Source organism: Pygoscelis adeliae, unplaced genomic scaffold (genome assembly GCF_000699105.1).
Source record: "Pygoscelis adeliae isolate BGI_AS28 unplaced genomic scaffold, ASM69910v1 Scaffold167, whole genome shotgun sequence".
NCBI lineage: Eukaryota > Metazoa > Chordata > Aves > Sphenisciformes > Spheniscidae > Pygoscelis > Pygoscelis adeliae.
The window spans coordinates 9,027,253-9,049,959 of NW_008825428.1; the positions used below are offsets into that span (position 1 = coordinate 9,027,253).

Genomic DNA, 22,707 nt, shown 5'->3' on the forward strand with positions numbered 1-22,707 from the left:
GATTTCAATATGATGAGAATTTCTCTAAATGTCAGAAAACATGCCAGGAGCCTCAACATACACTAATATCATAAGAAGTTTGCTTAAACATATAGTGGTCTTTGTTAGCAATATTAGCTTTGTTCTGTTCTTCGTAGAAGTGGTGCTGATTTGTGCCTGCTGTAAGCAGCTCCTTTCAAAAACTTTTGTACTTGCAAAATAGCCATGCAGATAGACTGCATGCAGGTAGACTGCAGTCCCATGCAGATAGACTGCAGCTTGAAAAGAACCATTTCCTAAAATATGTCATGGTACCAAGACTGATCCCTCATGGTGCTTGGTTTGGATCTGGAGTTGTCTAATGTCACAGAGCACCTCTGTTTACTCTGTGTATTAAAGATTCTCTGTAGCATACCCATCTTATATGAGGATTGCAAACATGTGAAGATGACTTGATGGTTTTCTTTGGAGCTGAGTCCCTCTGACAATGACCATTTCTTATCTGTGATTTGCACCAGATGAGTTGATGGCTGTACAGGTAACATTGATATAATGTATTTTGTATTCATTGTATTTGTACTCTTTTGTTTCTAGTTTTATATCTAAAAGCATGACCTGAAACATTATTTTAAAATTTGTGGATTTTTTTATTACATGTGCCTTGGGTTGAAGCCACCAAGAGAGAAACCAGATTAATTTTATAGATTTGTATCTGGCTTTAGAAATCCCTTGTGCACAAGTGGTTGGAGACCAGGCAAATGCTTGTTCTGTTGTTGTATGCTTCACTATGCATCCACTTTTTCCCATTCTTGGAGACTAAGTACTGGGCTAGATGAGCCTTTGGTCTGACTTACTGTTGTCACTCTTACATTCTTCCATAACCCACACAGACCATGTCTTGTCAGGGGCTAAGTTTTGAGAAGTTGGTTCCAGTATTTATAGGCCATATCCATTTTACAAAAAGAAAATGACTGGAGACACTGCCTGTTTACCTGGCTCAAGTAAACAGGAGAGTCTCGTAAATAGTGATACAGAATTTTATCACTATCCTGTTGTGTTGGCTACAAAGCAATTTCTTAGTAGGGTTTGCAACTTGTGCTTCGTAAGTTTACCCTTATGGGGTAACAAATAGATAGTAAATAGATTTCAGGAGGATCTTGATGAAGTGGATTTTCTCTCCTTGTCCTTTCATAAAAATAAAGTCTGTATTGCCTTGAAACATGAAATCTGCAGATAGTCAGAAATGATCAGGTTCTGCATTACCCATTTAAATTCTGTGAGCTCAAGACATCTCTGAGCCATGGATCAAGCGGGGGAAGATGGCATACCACAAAAATATTGCTCTTTCCACAGCATCTAAGAATAGCTGCTCTTGGAGACAAGACATGAGGCTTGATAAAGTTTGGTCTGACCATAAGCAGCCATTCTTCTGCACAGTTCTGCAGCCACCGAATTGTCATTCTTAATGTTGGGATGTTACTGTTTTCCTACATTTGCTGTAGTCAAAATTTTCTTCTGTCTCCTTTTCCTGTCTAGTAAGCTTGTTCTCCCTGCAAAGGAGGTTAATGGAGTACATTCACTTGCGGTTTTACAGTCCTTTCCTTAGTTTTTCTTCCTTTTGCAGATTTTCTGGTTAAAGCCTGATTTTCCTCTCTGACGGGCTCAAATTGCAATGCGTGCCATAGTTCTTGGTCGGCTACTACAGTGTTCCCAAGGAACACCGTGCATTTCCTAGATGCCATAGGAGGTGTATAGATATCAGAAGAATGCACTGAGCCATTTGGAGACCAAGCATTCATCTTAACAAAAGAAATGCCATCGATTCATTTGGAGAAACTTTATAGATTTCTGAAATCTTAAGTGGCAGTGTTATAACTGTGGATTTCCTCAATATTCTATTTGGTGTTATTGCAAGTGACAAAAGCTACAAAGTCTCTCATGGCCTTGCACGTTAGCTTCACTGAGTGCTTTGATTTTGTTAAACTTATATGGGGGTCTTCTGTTGCCAATTCAGATAATTTAGTTTCTATTTTTGGTGTCTCAGGTGACAATTTTTTATCACTGTGTTTAAGAAGAGGTCTTTTAAAAGAGTTTAGGAGAGTTATTCAATTAGCAGCTGGTTAAATGCCGAATGTCTTCTATTTCTTCCCTTGTAGGCTTTGTTCAATTTAAATGGAAAGGCTATCTAGACGAGGAACTCTCTATTTTGTTGCTCACCAACAGGATATGTTAGAGCAGAAAAGCGTAGTTTAAGCTTTCCAAAAGGCACATGCTGTTGCTAGGTTCAACTGGATATCTGTATTATGTCTACATGCATGGACCCTGATATGTAACGGGAAAACAGCAACCCTGGTGTTAGAATCCAGTCTGCTCTGACAAAACCTGTATTATCTCAGTACGTCAGTCAGTAGAACAGGTTGAAAAAACTGAATATTTTGATGAAAAAAAGGAAAGCTTTCTTGGTGGAAATTTTTCCCTTTTTCATTAATTCTATCTTGACAATTTTAGTTTGAAAGAAGGATGCCAACCTCTGGAAATCTTATTTTCTCTTCTCCTGTAGAAAGTTGAAAGCTTTACTAAGGGTAAACTTACACATATTTATTTAATAACTGCTTTATGATGAAGCAGTTCAGTAGGCTACTCAGTTCATCTTCAGCATTGCAGTTCAGTATCTCCCCTGAAGAAAGGTGTTAAATCTCTCCCTTAAACTAAGAGAGCACCCAAAATGTATTTCTTTTCTGAACGTTGTCATGTCTTGCGAAATAGTTCAGTGACCATTAACTTGCTCTGGTGCCATTTCTTCTTATACTGAACATGACATGGTCTCCATTTCTGGGCTGCAAACTTGGGGTGAAGGAATATGGGAGAGCACATGAGGATATATTTGCACTGTCAAATAACGTAGCTCATTGGTTTGCTCCTTGGCTCTTGCCCTTGGTTATCCATACTATTAGTTCCCTGCCAGACTCTCTGCTGAGGTAAAGTAGCTGTTCCCCTTTCAGATGTACCTTTGGGAATAGCTTTCTCCACGGACTTCCTCCTGCAGACTATATGAATGAAAAAGCAACAGATTTATATTTATATATCCTTTAACTTGCAAATGGTATCCTATCAGACACTGTACCCTCCAACATTTTCACACACCCGCATGCCTCACCAGTGCATGCTTCTCATATCCTTCAAGTAAGAAGGTTACAACAGCACTTTGAACAAGTTTCCCCTTCCTCTCCAAAAATAATAATTGTAATTCAGTAGGGTCACTGTTGGTAATGCAGGATTTTTGGATTTAAAAGATGTATAGAAATAACCACATTAGAAATTACCAAGGCTAAATAAATTCTTATCTCGATGAATATTCATATACGTCTCATAACCATTCTTTGATCTACATCAGACATTCATGAACAATCCATTTGGTGTTCAGTGCATAGACTAGCAAAACATAATTGCACTTGCTAACATATTTCATGTATGCACATGTAAACATTTCAGATATTTGTACCCTAATCATATCTTTTTAAAATCATTGCTTTCTTCATTTCTCCTTCAAGTTTTGATTAGTGAATTTGTGTGGGGAGACAGCTGCAGATTACATTTACTTAACTAGAGTTCTGATTTCAATGAGGTGGTACAGTGTAGTAGAGTTTGCATCTCAGTGCATGTGATTCCTGTGCTGGGGGAGTGGGTCCTGTTGTTATGCTACTGATATAACGGATTGACTGCTATAGTTTTCTTCAGTAGTAGAGAAAGAGCTTGTCTGCCTCTGATGGCCTCACTTTAGGCCATCAGAGCCAAAGACACAAATAATTAGCTAAATTGGAGTGATTCCACCCTCTCAGTCCTCACTGAGAGGTCGACAGGCAACTGTGCTCTTTAATGCACAATTTTAAGTGATTAAGAGCAATGTTAGTGATTAAGCAATCAAGAAGGACACACAAGCCAATGGTTAGGGTAAGTGCAAAATGGTTTAAAGCATCAGATCACAAGCTAAATATGAAAAGAAGAACAAAACTGCTGCAATACCAGCCTTAAATCTGTGAGACTTCAGTGGGATCCAATGTGATGTAAAATTTCTTTATGCCAGAGACTTGCAGAACAGAGTTTAGTTAATTTCTATCAGTCGGTGATTGTTCAGCCCAACGTTCAATTCTGTTATCCTTCCCTTCAAGAGAAAAGGTGCAAACCAGTAGGCAGTCCTACCAAGGCACAATGATAATTTTCTCTCACAATAGAAAGAAAGGTCCATCAGTCCCTTCCAGGTTCTGTGTGCAGAATTACCTGGTGTGGTAGACCTTTGAAGCCTCTTACCAGCACAGAACATTTCTGATTTCAGAAAATGTCTAATTTGAAATATTGAAATAATGTATATTTTTTTTAAGTATAAAGAGCATTGTTCGGTGATCTTTTTATTCTTGTCTACTAAGTTTCAAGGGGTTTTATGTCAAATGCAAGAAAGTCTTTGCGGGACCCTGTCAATCTTGTCCTTGAAAAGAAGAAAATGTCCTGACTTTGTACCAGAGCTGAGCAGTGCTTTCAGGAATCCTTGAAACTGAATTCAGAAAACTACCTCGCCTTTGGGGTATGGTTGGCTGGAAAGCTTTCACCACTAAGAAAATTGCTGTTCTGTCCCTATTTGATACTTTCCATATCTTCTATTATGTGAAATACTGGATTCAGTTGAATATATAAAAATATTTGGGAATGAAAAGATACTGGAATATACCACGTTACAGTGGAGCGTCTCCTTGCTATCTAACTTTTTTTGCTGACTATCTAGCTTCATAAGTATGCAATTTACAGATTAATAGCGTGTCATCATTTAACCCCAGCCAGCAACTAAGCACCACACAGCCTCTCCCTCACTCCCCCTCAGTGGGATGGGGGAGAGAATCAGAAGAGTGAAAGTGACAAAACTCGTGGGTTGAGATAAAGACAGTTTAATAGGTAAAGCAAAAGCTGCGCGTGCAAGCAAAGCAGAACAAGGAATTAATTCACTCCTTCCCATGGGCAGGCAGGTGTTCAGCCATCTCCAGGAAAGCAGGGCTCCATCACGCGTAACGGTTACTTGGGAAGACAAACGCCATCGCTCCAAACGTCCCCCCCTTCCTTCTTTTTCTCCCAGCTTTATATACTGAGCGTGACATCATCTGGTATGGGATATCCCTTTGGTCAGCTGGGATCAGCTGTGCCAGCTGTGTCCCCTCCCACCTTCTTGTGCCCCCCCAGCCTACTCGCTGGTGGGGCGGGATGAGAAGCAGAAAAGGCCTTGACTCTGTGTAAGCACTGCTCAGCAATAACAAAAACATCCCTGTGTTATCAACACTGTTTCCAGCACAAATCCAAAACATAGCCCCATACAAGCTACTATGAAGAAAACTAACTCTATCCCAGCCAAAACCAGCACACTGCATCATTTTCATCCTCAGAAATTAATAGTTCAGAATAACAGAGCATGATGAGAATTGATAACCAACACTAAAGGTTAGCAGCAGTTAGCAAAGGAAGCCATATATAGGGACTGTCCTCCAGAAAATAAATTGATTCCACAATAGGTCTGTGATACTTCTGACAGATTAAAGTATTATTATTGTCTTATTTAATTGCAATGTTTTAGCACGTTTACATATTTTAAGTTGAAAATAGTATCTTAGCACATAAATTCTGTATGTTGTGGTTACTACTATTTTTCCTGCACTCAGAAATGGTCATTATATTTAAATGTGAAGTCTTTAAAACTGTGAGGACACAAAAAGATCAGATTTATTTTATGAAAATGTAATTTAATGGTAGTAATTTTAAATTTTGTGAAACATTAATCATGAGCAGAATGTCTGTATGGAACATTAATTTGAGGCAGTAAGAATAAGCAGCTGCAGTTCCCTGATATGGTATCTGCAGCATTTATATTAATTATTTTGTAACATAGACTAACTGAAGTAGAAAATTCATTATGTTTAGATAAATAGTAAGGAAATCAGAATGCTTTTATTTGTTAATTTCAAGGTATCTTCCTAAAATCATTTGCCCTAGAGGTAACAGTTGGCTAATAAACTTCATGAGCTTATAAAAATAGAAATACACATATGAAGTTTTTCAATTTACAGCATTTAAAAAAAAAAAAAAGTTCTGATTATACATATGGGACTGTAAAATGATGAGTGAAATGACTGTCCCATCCTTTACTTACAAGTTTGAAGGGCTTTTTGTCCCTCTGCCAAATTTATTGTGACCACATTTCTTTTTGCCATATGCTATTCTTCCCATTTGTGACGGGGATGATACAGAGCTAGAAATGCTGCCGTATATTGCGTGAATTGTAAGGCCATTTGCATACAATTTTAGTTCTGGTGTTCTTAGACATTTGGAGTTAGCCAAATGGGGACTAGTCCTTAGTCTGGAGCCAGGAATTTTCGGTTTGAGCAATTGGTTCCTCAGGGCTAAATTCGTAAACCTATGCAGAATGGCAGCCTTGCAGAGTACTGACGCTGAGTCGGTACGCTTTATATAACATTCCAGTTTACTTTAATAGATACTGTCTGTAAAGGCAGCGCTGAATTCTAATGGCGGTATTAGGTTCACCATATTTTCACCCAGGGCCCTCTGGAAAAGAAATACATTTAAATGCACGTACTGGATGTGCAGGTAATCAGCACATCTCAGAGGCGTAAGATTCACTGCGCAAGCCATGCAGTAGTACATGAATGGTAGGTAATGCATTGGAAGGGCATTGGACTACAAAAGCATCAGCTGTGGACTGCTCTAAATAATCCTTGTCACAGCTGAGTTGGAATTGCTGCTGTAACCAGGTTTCTGGATTTCTAGCAATCTTGGACAGTTGGGTGCAATCCTCAAGTTACAGCATGAGAAAATGCTCTTGTACTTTTCAGGGAAAACAGTATAGAGTTACAAGATAGTAGATAGTAGTATATTGTCCCTTTTAAAGAGGGGTAGTCTTTCATATAGTAAGGAGCCTTCATGTGAATGGCACGATGATCAGAGGAATGACTGGACACTGCCCTGAGCAACCTGATGTAATTAGACCTGCTTTTAGCAGAGGGTAAGACTGAATGACTTCTGGAGTTCCCTTCCAACATAAATTATTCTGTGATTCTGTGATCATATGCAGTGATTCCAACACATAGAAAAAGTTGGGATGGTCAGAAGTCTTGCTTTAGCACACACCGGTTGTTATGTTACCCATCTCACATGGAGTAATTCCTAGTTTGCTGCAGGAGGTGGTTGTTGTGTACCCTGTTCTTCAAATTGTCCATATGCTCTCTGTATATTTACTTCTGAGTTATTTTATTATATACATGAATTTATGAATATAGTTCTGCTGGATTGCATGAGATTGTATGTGCTGGGGATGATATTCTGTAGTTCTGGTTGTAGGGGGTGTATATCTTGAAATACATGATAGAGTTGTGTGGCAAGCACAACCACATGGTGCGATAGTGGAGTACCACATTGTGTCTTGGAAACGTGCCTTCTGGCAGGACAAGGTACTTCATATCTCACTCTGAAACAAAGCCTTAATCTTTCTTCTACAACTTAATGCCACTGGCCATATCATCAGTAAATCATAGTTTTCAGGCTAACTGGCCATTAGTGGATTCAGAAATGGAAGTGTCATGTTACGTTATAAAGACTTTAGGAATATTCTGACTGCGGGGCACAAAAGAAGACAGATCAATGACTGAGTTCTACACTTAAATTACTGTTAAACTGTGTGCTAATAATTTCTTTAGGTATGTATAACTTCCTTTACGATTGTCAGGCCTTCTGCTCTTAGAATTCAATATTGAACTGAGGCCTGCTGCTAAAAAAGTAGGTGAAAGTATATTTTCCCAAAGTAAACAGAGGCACAGGTTCTCTCTACAGCCTTGTGGTCCCATATATTATTGCTACCTAATGTGGGGTGTGCTTATCGCTTTTTTTTTTTCCTAAATCACTTTTTGACCTTTCACTAAACAAAAGCTACTTCTTAATACAACAGTATTTCAGCATGCTTATTATGTCAATGTGGTAATGATTTACACTTGTTAAACTACATATAATTTTATATATATGTCTCTGTGTGTATAAAAAGTATACACTGCTAAAATAACTTATTTTCTGTTATGTCAGAAAGCTAAGACTGGTTTAAATATGTTAGGGAATTCAATCTGTTATGCTACTCCCAAAATATGTTCTGCATATCTTTATAGCTTTCAGTAGCACTATTTTTACTTCTTCATCAATTAGCTTGAGTTGAAAGGCACTGAAAGAACACATACTGATTAGCATTTTCAAATATTCTATTTCCAATCAGTAAATTATATTCAAATGCCAACACAAATTGTAACATTTACTGTATGTGAAAACAAATTGAACAGTTGGTTCCACCTAACATTTAAGTAATATTTATTATAAAGATATTTCTGGATTGGGTACCACTAAGTTTTCAGATCCCTTCAATTTTTGCATAGCCGTATATGTTGGTTTTAAAAGACAGTCAGTTTTTATTACTTCAAATGACAGGAGACTCCAGTAACCTTTGAGCTAGTGACTTCATTTTGCCCCATACTAATTCTTTTAATGGCTAATAAAAATTATTTTAATCACAAGAATTGGCATTAGGCAAAGCCAGAAGTACTTCTTGGCAGTTCCTGAGTGGATTCATGTGATTTAATATGCATTATTTGATTACTGTCTAACCTTCTACAACCTTTACTGTCTGTCTTTCACCATTAAAGATTCATCTCCCAGTCTATCAGGTGAAATAATAGTCTGAACAGATCTGAATTACCTCTTCTTGACCTATTTTAAATCAGTACAGACCAATGCATATAATAATTTCAGCAGCACATATCTTTAGAAGCTGATCACCGGGACAAAAAGTCCCTAAACATATTCTAGAATGCATCAACCCATTAATTAATATAATTTTTCATCATGTAGCATCACCCTGAGCAAGCACGTTTCAATGGCAAATAGCGTTCTAGTGAACGGAGTGTTAGGCTGATCCTCTCTGTTACAGAATACAAGGTTTATTCATGAAAATCTGGGTGAATTAAGGTGGAGTGCTGAGGCAGGTACTGTGCCGAGACAGGATACAGATCAGAAACAAAGCCAAATGTAGACATTTTCAGTAAATATACCTGAAATTTTTTTGTGACTTAAAGATTTTACTTAAGCATAACTGAGGGTTACGTTGTGCAGCCCAGCTCCTCTGAAAAAAAAATTGTTTGTAACTGTGATAATATCTGAATGTTCTTCTCCGCTTCTTATGACTTTCTGAAAGCTACTTTTTAGCCTGAAGTCTTTTACATCTGTTATGTGTTCACCTGAATGTTCTTGGAAAGTTGAACAAAACTTATTTATAAGTTTCTGTGTGAATGGGAATTAAATTGTTTATTTTACTATTTTAAAGGTTATTTTGCTACTTCTTTCCTTTTTACATTTCAAAACAGGAACAAATATCTTAAGTGTGATAAGTGCTTTTAGAAAAAAATTTTATATAGTTGAAGTTTTTTGACTTTCAAAATCATATCTTTAACATGTGGAAGATGTTAGAAAGGATTTTACACTTTTTTGATAACCCACGTGTCATGGTTTAATCTCAGTTGGCAACTAAGCACCACGCAGCCGCTCGCTCACTCCCCCCCACCCGGTGGGATGGGGGAGAGAATTGGAAAAGCACAAGTGAGAAAAACTCGTGGGTTGAGATAAAAACAGTTTAATAATTGAAATAAAATGATAATAATAATAATACACAAAGCAAGTGATGCGCAGTGCAATTGCTCACCACCCGCCGACCGATGCCCAGCCAGTCCCCGAGCAGCGGCCCCCCCAGCCAGCTTCCCCCAGCTTATGTACTGAGCATGACGTCCCATGGTATGGAATGTCCCTTTGGCCAGTTTGGCTGTGCCCCCTCCCAGCTTCTTGTGCACCTGCAGCCTTCTCAGTCGGTAGAGCATGGGAAGCTGAAAAGTCCTTGGCTAGTGTAAGCATTACCTAGCAACAACTAAAACATTGGTGCATTATCAATTTTGTTCCCATCCTAAATCCAAACCACAGCACTGTACCAGCTACTAGGAAGGAAATTAACTCTATCCCTGCTGAAACCAGGACACCATGTGATAAGAATCTTCAGTTTATCTGTGTATGTATGTCTGATTCGATACACGGAACATTAAATGGGATTCTTTCTCTAGTCTGAGGCCCTCAGTTTACTCAGAATGTACAAATATTGCTTAGTCATTTTGGCCACAGTATAGAAATAGGACTTTTTTATGAAACAAAAAGGAAGGGAAAATTCCATAGTAATATAATACTATATTAAGAAGTAATATGGAATCTGTGTACTGATTTGATATAGAAATGCTCAAAGAGCTGATAACAAATAAAGCTAATATCTAAGCACCACCATTTTTTATTCTTTGACCTAACAAATTCTGTTATTTTCCAGCATTTTTAATCATATATGTTTGTGGGCACTGAAACACGTGGCAAAAATCAATGCACTTTTTAGCACTACTTCTATATATGCAGCATTCTTTTTTTGCTGGACTGAATGTGTGAGCAATTAGTCTATACTCATATTTTGTGTGGGCAGAAATACCTATTGTTACCAAAAAATTGCCTGTCCATAGTGACTCAGGTACGATGAAGTCATTGCTGGCTATCCTCTTAAGTATGTATTTTTTCATAAATTAATTTACTAACTGAAAACCTGTGAAAAAATGGAGGTAGGTTTCTCTAACTTATGATCAACTGTGCTTGCTTTATGCTTCTTAAGTAAGACAGTAACATATTTATCACATGTATTCTTTTGATGATGAATTGGCTGTTAAGTAATCTGAACTTCGTATATTTTATCGTCTTTCTTTTGTGCTATGAAAGTTAGGTGCTTCCTACTTTTTAAAGTTTAAGCAGAGAATATTTTAATTTCCAAATAATTTTCAAATCATTTCAGACATGAATGGTATTACCTGCTGTCTGGTTCACCAAAATTGTAAGATGCTTTACAGAGTAAATAATCTTACCCTAGGCTGAAGCACAATGTTACAGCATTGTGCTGTGATCAGTCCACTACTGTACGAGCCCGGTTCAAGGGATTGGTGAAAGAAGGAAGAGACCTGGGGTAGCAGGCTGCAGCGGGAGCAGGATCCTAGCCCGAATAGCCCATCCCACAGTTTCTCTGGAGACCTCTCTGCTACTCCCGTGGAAGAGATAAGGCAGCGAACCAGAAGTAGTGCCAGCGACACCTACTTTCCTGAAACAGTAATCTGTGTGTACCTGAGACGGGGACGGGAAGGAGAACAGAAAGCTGCTACATCCTGTCCCACGCTACTAACAAGCGGCTACATGTTATCCAGACTTTCGCCCCTTTCTTTTCCAGGGCAGGAAGCATAGGAAATTGAGAGGACAAGCAGAAAGCACAGGATTTTTTTAGGAAGGGAGAGAAAAAGAAAGAAGAGTTTATCCAAAAGTCTCAAAACGACGAATCCTCCCCACGTCTCATTTAACCTTGCTTAACATTAAAGCTGACAGGCCCATCACCACCTCCCAAAAGTTCTTGTGCTACTTCCCAGACTTACTTTCCCCCAATTTTTTCTTTTATCACCAAAAATATTTTCTTCCTGAAAATAGATTTATTTTTTTTTTAATTGGACTTTTTGCAACATGGTAAGACTTGAGACAGCTCTGTTCAGCAGATTGATAGAGAAACACAGATAATTTTAGGCCATATTTATTATTCAATGGTCTATTTGAAGTTTGCACTACATATATAAGTTCTTAAGGCAAAATTTGCCCCTAGACTGTACCTGAGTATGGTGCTTGCCCTGTAAGCCAGAAATTATGCTGTTTTCATAACTTGAGAATGACTGCTTGATGTGCCGCTTACACTTGTTGCAGGGTGGCAAGTAGTCTGATCAGATTGATCCAAATAAAAAAAATGTTAAGGTTTGAATCAACATTAAAACAAGCAGTATTCATGATGTACTAGATTACGGGAGCCCCTACTCTTATGAATAAGTTTGAACCATAGTTGCAAAGCACAATTGTACAAAAAGCTGTTCAAGAATAACATTGATCTTGAATTGTACTGGAATTTGCTTTTAGCTATTCATACATACCATACAAAAACACTTTAATGGAAATTTGTAAAATATGACTTCTGCCATATAACATTCGTTACATTCAGTTTTGCAATTTGCTATGCATACATGTGGCAGCTGTAGAGCAGCTTCCAGATTATATTCCTAATGTCGTGAGTGCAGCTTTCCTGCCACTCTTATGGCTTAAGTAGTCCAAGCACCTTGTACCTAATAACTTAGGAAATGGGAGGACGTGGCCTGAAGGTTTTCAAATGCTATTCTCTAACTATAGAAATAGCTGTACTACTTTAAGGATCTATTTGCCACTACTAATACCCTATGTTCTTACATATTTATGGAAATATGTTTTCTGCTTTGTCATTCTCCAGTCTAAAATCTCAGAAGGTCTCTTTTTTTTTTTTTTTTAATATATTTTAATTCTCATGTCAGGATAGTACTGGCTTTTTTCCCCAGTAATCACAATATAAAAACCTGAATTATTTTCACCAGATTTTTTAATGTTCTGAAATGCTTCAAACAATATAATGTAACAGAATATTTAGAGAGGACCGTATGCAAGAGTAACCATGGAAGTGAATGAATACTGACATCAGATGATAGGGAATTAACCTTAAGTAGCCCCAACCAAAACCACTTAACAGGAAGCATAAAATGAAAAATACATTCTTAATTTTTTTTTTCTTATTATTATTCTGCTATTTTAATGTTAGAATAGCTAGATCTTGAAAAGCATTCTGGAAAATAGTAAGTATACTGAAATCTGAAACTTAAATTTCTCAAAGCAAAATTCCAAAATAGAGAATAAAAAAAAAAAAGCGTGGGGGGGAATCCAGTATATTTTACTTTCCAGCGGTCAAAATTAAATTGCATGATTAGTTGTTATTTAACCAACTCAGAACTTTAACATATTTTAAGCGTCCTGTGGAAATGAAATGATTGATAGAAAGTTTCATGGCAAGAATTCTCATTTGCTGGCTGGTTCTACCATTTAAATCTTTTTCTGAGATGCTAGTAAATGAACTAAATGTTCTTTGATAAAAAGCTGTGATACTCAAAATTGAAATATGAGACTGTTATAAACCCTCACCAAATATTATGGATTGCTCCATAATAAAGGAAAAGTAAGCTGAACTGGAGATTTATTTTCAAGAGCGTCACTGTGAAGCTCCGCTAACTTAGTTATGAGCTGTTCAGATTGTAGCTTAGTCAGTTAGTGGTAGGCCTGGAAAACGACCCTGATTTGGAAGTGGTAACTGTTGACAAGGGCAGTGGAAGGTATTTTGTTTCCTAGGTTAGCATACATCCAGTGTCTTTCTGCTTGTGTCATCTTCCAGATTTGTTCAGAGGCCGGAAAGAACCAGTAAGAGATTTCTACTTGTCTTAATTGATGTTCTCTTTGATACTTTTCTGTACTTTTGTATTTGTAATTCCATTGCTAAGACTTGCCTTATTCTCATGTGCCTTAAACAGGCATGTGTACGAAACCATAACTTTGTGCTTTTCTAAAGTTAATTTCTTATTTATGGCTTAGTACTGATACAAGATGAAATGTACATCTCTCGTGTATATTTCATATCTAGAAGGCGTCTGCGTTTACTTGACATATTAGAAATGTAGTGAACCAAAAAGTCGCTGTGCATTTAAATTAATAATACAGTAAATGTAATTACCTGCCATGTTTGAGAGCTGACTCCAGCACTTGAGTAGCTATGGGATGTAAAATAGGCAAATGACAGTTTTAATCAGTTTGTTTTGCATTGCTTTGATTTTTGAAGGTGATCTATTCCCATGATAAAGTTATCAAAATCATTAAAATGAACCAAAAATTATTACAAGTTTCTCAGTCTTTGTTTTGAGATAAAAACCATAATTTAAATTGTCAAGCAAAGTTTGGGAAAAGGGTTATAAGAAGTTGAAGATGGAAGAATGCCCCTAATCTGAGATCTGATATGGGATGTGTCTGATGCCCAAAATATGCCATATGTACCTTCCATTTTGAAAGCAATGCAATTCACAGGAGCACAGAAACAGTCATTCTATGTCATATTGTGCATGACAGTGGCTAGTATCAGATGCTCAGACAGCAAGCTCTCTTTTATTTTTATACCTAATAGCCAAACAGGCACTATGTCCTTTTCTTAGTGCTTTGTTTTAACACCTTAATGAGCTTAGGAGATGATTAGCTTCAGTGTGTCTATTTGCCTGCTTCTGCAGAAAGGAGGAATTCATACATTCTCTCCATCACGCAGCTGCCATGTGCATCTTTCTGTTAACGTTATTCAAACTAAGCTTTTACTCGTAGCTGGCACTTCCTCATGCTCTCCCTTTTATATATATACACATATATATGGATATATGTGTGTGTCTGTGCCTGTAAATGAGCTTATATGCTGGCTCTGAGCAGGTCACCTCAGCATCGGAGGTTAATCAGAGTAGCACTGCATATAGACAGGTTAGAAGTAGATGAAAATAGCCAGGTCAGTGCACCACATTAAGGTAGCTATGTTATTTCTGGGACCTGTGGTGGTATTACACAGTATTGTGCAGGGTAGATAAATCCAAGCGGTTAGATGGCAGGTCAGGCACCCCTAATGATTGTGCTGTGCTCCATACCCTTTGATTCAATTCTAAAAGTCTTTCTCTTAAACCAAGGGAGGGTAGTTGGAGAAGGGAACAATTTTATTCTATTTTACCTGTAATGGGAGGGGAAATTGAAGAGGAGCAGGGTGTCCCAAGTTAATACCTGATTCTTTATGCTGAGCTGTCAGCTGGTGCAAGGATTGGTAAAGGAAGGTGTCATTGTCACAAACGTAGAAATCCCATAAGTTTGAATTATGATGTGTAGTCTTGGCTCAGGAGACCATTTTCATCTAGTTATTGTGATACAGCATTTTTGACCATACATGCCCATATATCGTTAAATTTTTTTTTTCCCTAGTTCCCTACCAAATTATCACAAAAAAAATTTGTTCCATTACACAAGAGAAAAGCACAATACAAGTTTTATAAAAATGTAAGCTCATAATATATGCAAATGTATGTATAGATTGCACCTAAGTCTTTCATGGAGAGAATCAAAGTCTCAAGAGAGACTTCAGCAAAGAATGAATAAACAAATGCTTAGATGCCTGCTGTTGTACAGGCATTGATAGTTGTTGACATAATGACATGTTTCAATCTTACTCTAAAATACAAATAGGTGTTTCACAGTGTTGTTCAATTTAATAAAGTGTGCTGAAGGCTATGTCACCAAATATTATGGATTGCTCCATAATAAAGGAAAAGTAAGCTGAACTGGAGATTTATTTTCAAGAGCGTCACTGTGAAGCTCCGCTAACTTAGATATGAGCTGTTCAGATTGTAGCTTAGTCAGTTGCTGGTAGACCTGGAAAACAATCCTGATTTGGAAGTGGTAACTGTTGACAAGGGCAGTGGAAGGTATTTTGTTTCCTAGGTTAGCATACATCCAGTGCCTTTCCTGCTTGTGTCATCTTCCAGATCCTATTATTTCTCGTCTTCTCCCAGCTTCACTCAAACACATGAAATGAGAAAACAGTTCTGGAAGGGATATCTGCTTGCTCCAAGCACACCTTTTGTTTGTCTTCTCCAGCAGCTTAATAGTGAAGGTGAATAGGTCTCCTCACTGCACATCTCTATTATGTACTTCTGCTGCTGGTTTCAGTACTACCTACCAGTACTGTACAACACTTCAGCCAGTCTGCTACTAATCTACTGCTCTTGGTGCTACAGATGCTCTCTTCGGTCTTGTGTGCTTTTTCTACTTTTGCTGTTTCTGGTCAAAGAAGCCATCCTTTCCATCACCAAGTGGCTGCATGGTTGCCTGTTTGCAGTTAGGTGCTCACGAGTGTTGGCTTGTAAAACTATATTCAATCAAATAAGCTTTCAGGACACTCTTGAAGCACTTTCCCTGTCAACCCTTTTTCCTCTTTTCCTGCTTCAGCATAGGAAAGCAAGTTGGCTGTTCCTGCATTATCTGCCTAAATCACATCTCCGACCTGTTCTGGTAGGGCTTTTGTTACTATTGCCTTAATGAACATAGAAATGAAACTCCAAAAGACTGTCATGGGTGTCTCTGCCATACAGCCTCATCTACAGTAAGATGTGAAAATATCTGTGCTAGAACTGTTTATAGTAGTTTGCAGTAGTTTGCAAAGGATGTTTTTAATTTCTAGATACATATAATTTCATAATTGCTTTATACAACAGGCATTTATTTCTGAGGACCTTAACTGGGTTTTGAAGGCATACCTAAGTAATGAAACTGAACTTTATGAATTAAAGAAAGCTACGGAACATATATGTTTATATTATTTTGTGTTTTACTTTTTTTTAGCACAGTTTGAAAAGTTCTGTTTAGCACCCAGGAGAAAAACATTAAACAGCTCTGCATTTTGTTTTTCAGTGTGCAGTGACCTGGAATTCAGGGAGGTTGCAAACAGATTGAGAGACTGGTTTAAGGCACTTCATGAAAGTGGAATTCATAATAAGAAGACTAGGATTGTTCAAAGGCCTGAAAGAACCAGTAAGAGATTTCTACTTGTCTTATTTGATGTTCTCTTTGACACTTTTCTGTACTTCTGTATTTCCGTTGCTAAGACTTGCCTTATTCTCATATGCCTTAAGTAGGCACGTGTACGAAACCATAACTGTGTGCTTTTCTAAAGTTAATTTCTTATTTATGGGTTAGTACTGATACAAGATGTTCACTTTAAACTTTCGACGTTATTTGGCAGGACTTTTGTGTGTAAGAATGTGTGGCAGCTACCATTTACAATGCTTTCATTTGTGAATGCTATCAAGTTGTCTAATTGCCTGTATAAGGAGACAAAACAGAAGAAACAAGTAGGGATTTTGAGCAACTTTTCCATAGAGAAAATGGAATTGCTGAATGGCTAGCCCTAAGAAATAATGTACAGGAGCTGTAATTACATGTGACCCATCGTTGCTAGTTGATGCCACTGTAGGGACTGGTACAGAAAAACACATGGAAAAGAAGTAAAAAGGGATTTTCAAGGGTATACTTCAAACTGGAAAAGATTCAGGAGTACTAATGAAGTGGAAACAGTAGGGGGCATAATTTGTTTTTAACCCCCTCAAATATTTAAATAGTTTTTTTGTAAAGTTTTAAAATGTAATTATCAAAGGGCTTATTTAAAATAGCAGTTGAAGTGTGCAGTAATAGTTTCAAGAGTGATGTCCTACTGTGAAGGAGAGTCAAATTAGATTTCATAAGCCGTAAAACTCTACCTTTCATTAATATGAAGAGCAAACTATGAATTTCCTCCAGAGTATGTTTCACAGAACTTGGCCACCAGCGGTTGCTTACCTTATTTCCTTCATTATTAACTTTTTAAGTATTTGGGATTTTTATTTTTTTTTTAGCTTTTGTTTGATTGCTATTGGTAGCATTACTTTTTTCAAGAAATCCAGTTATTTCATTTAATTGGAAATGTCATTTCTTTGTGATTTTTCATGCTAAGGAAATACGAATAATTCTGTAAAACACAATGAATTAAAGATGATTCTGTGTTATCTGGGAATACTTCTCAACATTGAGAAAAATGTTTCTGAGGCAAGGTGGTAATACAGTAATGTCACTTTTTATTGATATTGAAAAAAACACATTAAAAACATATATTTCCAGTTTACATTCTGGTTGGTTCCCATAACTGACATGTGATCCGCTTCTCGTCCAGTAATGAAAACAACAAAAATACGAAGTTTGCAGCTCTTAAGTAAGCATTTATTGTATAGTAAGAAATAAAATGTATCTAAAAATATAGCTAGTGTTAGCACATTGCTCAGTTAAAGGTCAGCTGAAATGGGTCCTGTTTCTTGCTGAATGCTAACTTTGTTGAGGGTAACACACTGAATAGGTAAGGTAAAAAATGCAGTACAGCTGTTTAGAAGCCTGATAATACAGTAAAAGTTCAAAAAGAAATTTGGGGAATGATAAAAGAAGCAACTGTACTGCTATTAAGTACTACGGCATACATAAATAAAAAGTCAGTGTTTCAAGTATTTGGGTTCTATGTAATACAGGAATGTAAAGTTCATAATTAATACTTTGAATACATTGAAATGTAGTGCAAGCACAAAGTTCTTAAGAGCGTGAGATTTTTCCCTTAGGCATTTTCCTTGACCTTTTATCCTTAAGCACACAGGTGGCATTGATAAGACCTAGTATCTATACTTGAGGCAGGTATTTGTATCATGATGTGTATGTGGATATATTATACTCACATTTATTTTATCACTTGTTTGTTTGCAAATTTTTACATCATAATAGCAATCAAAGACTGTATTTTAGACTTAAGATCTAAGATTTTAATATGTGTGACTAAAAATGCAGGTGTCTTGTGGATTTTTGGACCATGTCAATTTTTGGACCTAGAAATGTGTTATGTGATCCAAACTGGTTGGTTTGTTTTCAAACTTTGATGGTAACTTACTATAACATTAGCAACACTCATAAGATTGGTGGCTACTTAATGTTGATTTTGCATCTAGTACATCCTAAATATTCATGTTTTGGCACTTATGTACAATGCAGAAGATGATAACCATCTGCTTAGATTATGTAGACCAAAGCAGTTGTGAGATATGTGGGTATTTTTAGAACAGATTGTTCAACTGCATGAAGCACTTTGGTCTGTGAGCATGAGGAGCTCTTCTGCAGAAGATGTTATGGTCCCATTCTGATTAGCTTCCTCCAAAGTTTTAGGGTCTGTGGGATCTTTCCCACCTAACCTGAGCTAGTAAAGGACTCTTTCTATGGCAAGTAGAGAGATGTATTTGCCTTTAAAAGCCTTCAGGTGAGGGTCTTCTCTACAAAGACAATTGTTCCAATTGAGGGGGAAAAAAGTGTTTCTGGCCCAGTTTTCAGAATTTCCTTTTGGAAGCCTTCAAAGTTACAAAGTTCTCTCCTTTGACGATATAAAGAATTCACATGTGCTTCAGGAGGTATCTGAAATTTTAGGCACAAGTTAGACCAGATCCTACCCTACCAATCTTTTGAGAGACAGACTCAAGAGTTGATTTGGATGGCTAAGAATAGTCTATTCAGAGCTCTTTTTCATCAACAGGTAAGGAAATACAATCTGTGTGGAAAAATCTGTTTTCATTGTACTACTGACTTTAAATTCCCTGTGAACGTGGTGCTGTCAGAAATGTTTGACTTACACTTGTAACATGGTACCAGAAATTAATCCTAAACAGCTAGAATGTTGTACAAAATATGAATTGATTACTATGCTGGTTTTAAATTAGATTTTCTGTTTCAAAGAGTTGTACCTCATCAACTTTAAAATAGAGGTACTGTTGTTACAAGAATGTTGAAAAGTTTGCTCTTTGTTATAGAAATGCTAGGATGTAAACATGGAAGTTTGATGATAGGCTTTGGCATGTTTATTTTCTTTTTACTAAAACAAAGCAAATCAAGTTGTAAAAAATGATTACATGTGAGACATTCAGTTTGTCCTATCTTTTTTTCTTTTCTTTTTCTCTTTAAAAAAGAGTTTTTTGACAAAACCTACAGTGTTTCACAAAAACATTTGGACAATAACTGTTTAGAGTCTCGTGTTTTAGTACTGTGGTCAGTTACTCAAATTGCATATATCTAATTGTGAAACAAATTTGCTTTAAAATACAAAATATCCTATTTGTGCAATATTTACTCGATTTTATAAATAACCAATATTTACTTGGTTTAATTAATTTGACAGCTTACTGCAAAAAGGCAGTCCATCTATAGACAGAAAGTGATCAAATGAATATATGATCAGTAGTAGTTTTCTTTCATTTCTGGATTTGGGGATGCAAAAATTGTTTAAAAACTGGTTTCATTAATGCAACTGTGGTTTTTCTGGTATGTCCATTTCTGAACTTCAAAATTTCTCATCTGAGGTAGCAAAAGATACTGCATCCTATGAGAAATTAACATGTCTGTGGTTTAGAAGAAAATATTAGGTCACTATGTCCCTGTAAACACACAAAGAAACAAAAATAATGATAACCATTCAACATGGTAGTGTCCTTTCTTATACCATTAAGAAATTCTTAAAACTGTTCTTCAAGAGCTAAGCTCTCGAGTAGTATCCCTAATGAAATCCCTCAAAGTCGGTCTCCAATGTCATAGGAGGTGCAAGACATCAGGCACATTAATTGTTAAGTATACCAGGGAGTCCAACCCCTATTTTGGGGATGTCTGAGCACCACACCTAGAAATAAGTCTTGCAAAGAACTTCTCAATCATGTATATTATACTTAGCACATGAGACTTGGTGATCTGTAGAGAACAACAGCTACGACAAATGCACCTGAATGCAATGCAACTTCCCCTTTTGGAGTCCTAGTTATTCTAGCAGATCCCTGGAGTTGTTCATGACCCTTGGGGAGTTAAAAATCTGTTTTGGCACCCTTTCCCCCAGGCTGTCCTTTATTCTTGTCATAGAGTTCCTTCCTCACTGAAAAACCATTCTGCATTTAAAAAAGCAATTTGTGACATCCTTTCTGGTTGTCTGTTTGCATTTAGGATTTTTCATATCTCAGTCTCTCTGGTGGCACTTGGGACAGGATTTATTAAAAGGCTTGGGCACAGTCCTTCTGACCAAGGTAGATGTGGTGCAAGTTTATAGTGCCTTGCTGGTGCTTTTCAGAGTTGTTCCAGCTATTAAATAGTTCACATTGATCCGTACACTCATTAATATTATTTCTAAACAAACCAAACAGTAGTGTTTAAGTTGTTCTGCTAGAGCCATCACTATGCTGGTAACAAGTTAAAATGTCAAGTGCCTACATTGGTGTGTTTTTACAAGAGCTACATAATTTTGTTTAACTGACACGTATTTTTTTCCAAAGCTGAATCTTACTAGTAATGCAGACTAGAATATTTCAAATAATTAATAGGGTTTTATTTCCAAAATCCCTTTTGTGTCCAAATGTATTCAGATTGCATATATCTAGAAGTATCATTAGTATAAATGCTATATAAACACTTAAATCTTGTCCTCAGGCCATTTATGGTCTAAATAGATGACACAAAGGGGAAAAGGATACTTCACCCCCATACTACAATAATACCCACATTATTAGTCCCTTCTGGATGTTGAAAATAAGAGGTTGAAAAATTAAGTGACATTTTACATACCTGTTTAAAGTCTTTTAAAATATTTGTTCTATTTCTGTATTAATTTTGTGTGATAAAACTCTAGGGAATTAATGCATCAAATGCAAAGCACAAAAAATACCGTAGTCCCCACAAATATTTCTGCTAACAGGCAGTCTATTTCTGAAGAATACTTGTGCGTCTTGTCATGTTAGAAGATGAAAGACCAGAGGCCAAAGGTAATAGAGAATCTTTTTGTGGCTTGGGAATAATATGATTATTTGGAGTCCAATACATTAATAATTTTGAAAATAACAGAAAAATACAAGAAGTCTGAAAGAAAATTACTTGTAATTGGCTTGTCTAGAACTAGCATGATGAGATGTTATTACACTAAAATTGCCGAATACCTTTACAAACTTGCAGCAGAAAAAGACCACTTTTGTATAGAAAAGTGTAAATAAAATTATCAATTTCATATCTTTGCTTGGAGGTTTTTACTTCATGCTGACTATCCTAAGTTCCTTATCGATGAAGAGACACAGCTGACATTACGCAGAGATGGATTAAATTTCCCTGATCTTCATTGCTGAAGCATATTTGGAAACCCTGATGTACAGACAGAACCATAAGCAGAACAATAAGCTTTTGCTTACTCTCATTAGTACTCTCCCATAAAGTCATTGTATAGTTATAAGAGATAAAAGGAATTGCAGTTTTAAACATCATTTTTGATGTCTTGAAAATGCTGACTGCCTCAGAATTTGGCTACTTCCTGAGATTACCTCAGAAAATGTCCCGTAAACTGTACTGCAAAGTGGTACAGGCTGGCATGCTGAACCATAGTTCTAGTTTGCTAGAAAGAAAAGGTTCTTCTAATTCTAATGACTTTCTGCATGTATCAGGTTAGCATAAGCCCAGGCATCCTTAAAGCAAGAGTCTAGAAGAAATCCAGCCTAGAAGTAATTCTGGGCAGGAATTTTAAATTAATCCATTTTTACTTAAAGTTAAGACTTTGAATGAACTAAATCAGTATTGTTGACTGAAGCTTGTTTTGACTCCCATCTTTTGTACAGAATTATCCTTATACATAATGAAACATATATAGATGTTTATTGTAGCATTTTGTTTTATTTCTCCCTCCTCAGGTATCTTCTACTTTTCCTTAACAGTCACTCCTATTAATAAAATGGTTAGTCTGGTGTCCCACAGAATACATTTCATCTGAACTGTCAAGCTATTAGCAAACTAGTAGCGTCCAGCAATATAGGATTCATCTTGATTCCCCCCCACACCACCACCTCCATATAAAACTCTCTCAAACACTTTATGGAAAAGGAGAGTCTTCAGGATGCAAACTTTCACAGGTGTTTAAGGGATGTTGCAGCTGCGCTTTGTTTCCTTCCCTTGTTTTTAAAAATAAAAGCTCTTTTGTTGTAAAATGAGGGTCAGCTATCCTAGGTTTATCGTAAGACCTTTGGTACCTTCCCCATGTCT

General features: G+C 36.8%; 1 protein-coding gene across 5 annotated transcripts in view; it reads left to right on the plus strand.

Annotated features, from left to right (window-relative positions):
* SPOCK3 (sparc/osteonectin, cwcv and kazal-like domains proteoglycan (testican) 3) overlaps positions 1–22,707 on the plus strand; it is a 229,700-nt gene that overhangs the window by 192,086 nt on the left and 14,907 nt on the right. For 4 of the 5 annotated variants that reach the window (XM_009330713.1, XM_009330714.1, XM_009330712.1 and 1 more), the window contains one exon: positions 16,507–16,626. The exons of the other annotated variant lie outside the window; for it this stretch is intronic. In XM_009330713.1, coding sequence (XP_009328988.1) covers positions 16,507–16,626 — 120 coding nt within the window. The remainder of the gene's footprint in view (positions 1–16,506; positions 16,627–22,707) is intronic. 5 annotated transcript variants of the gene reach the window in all.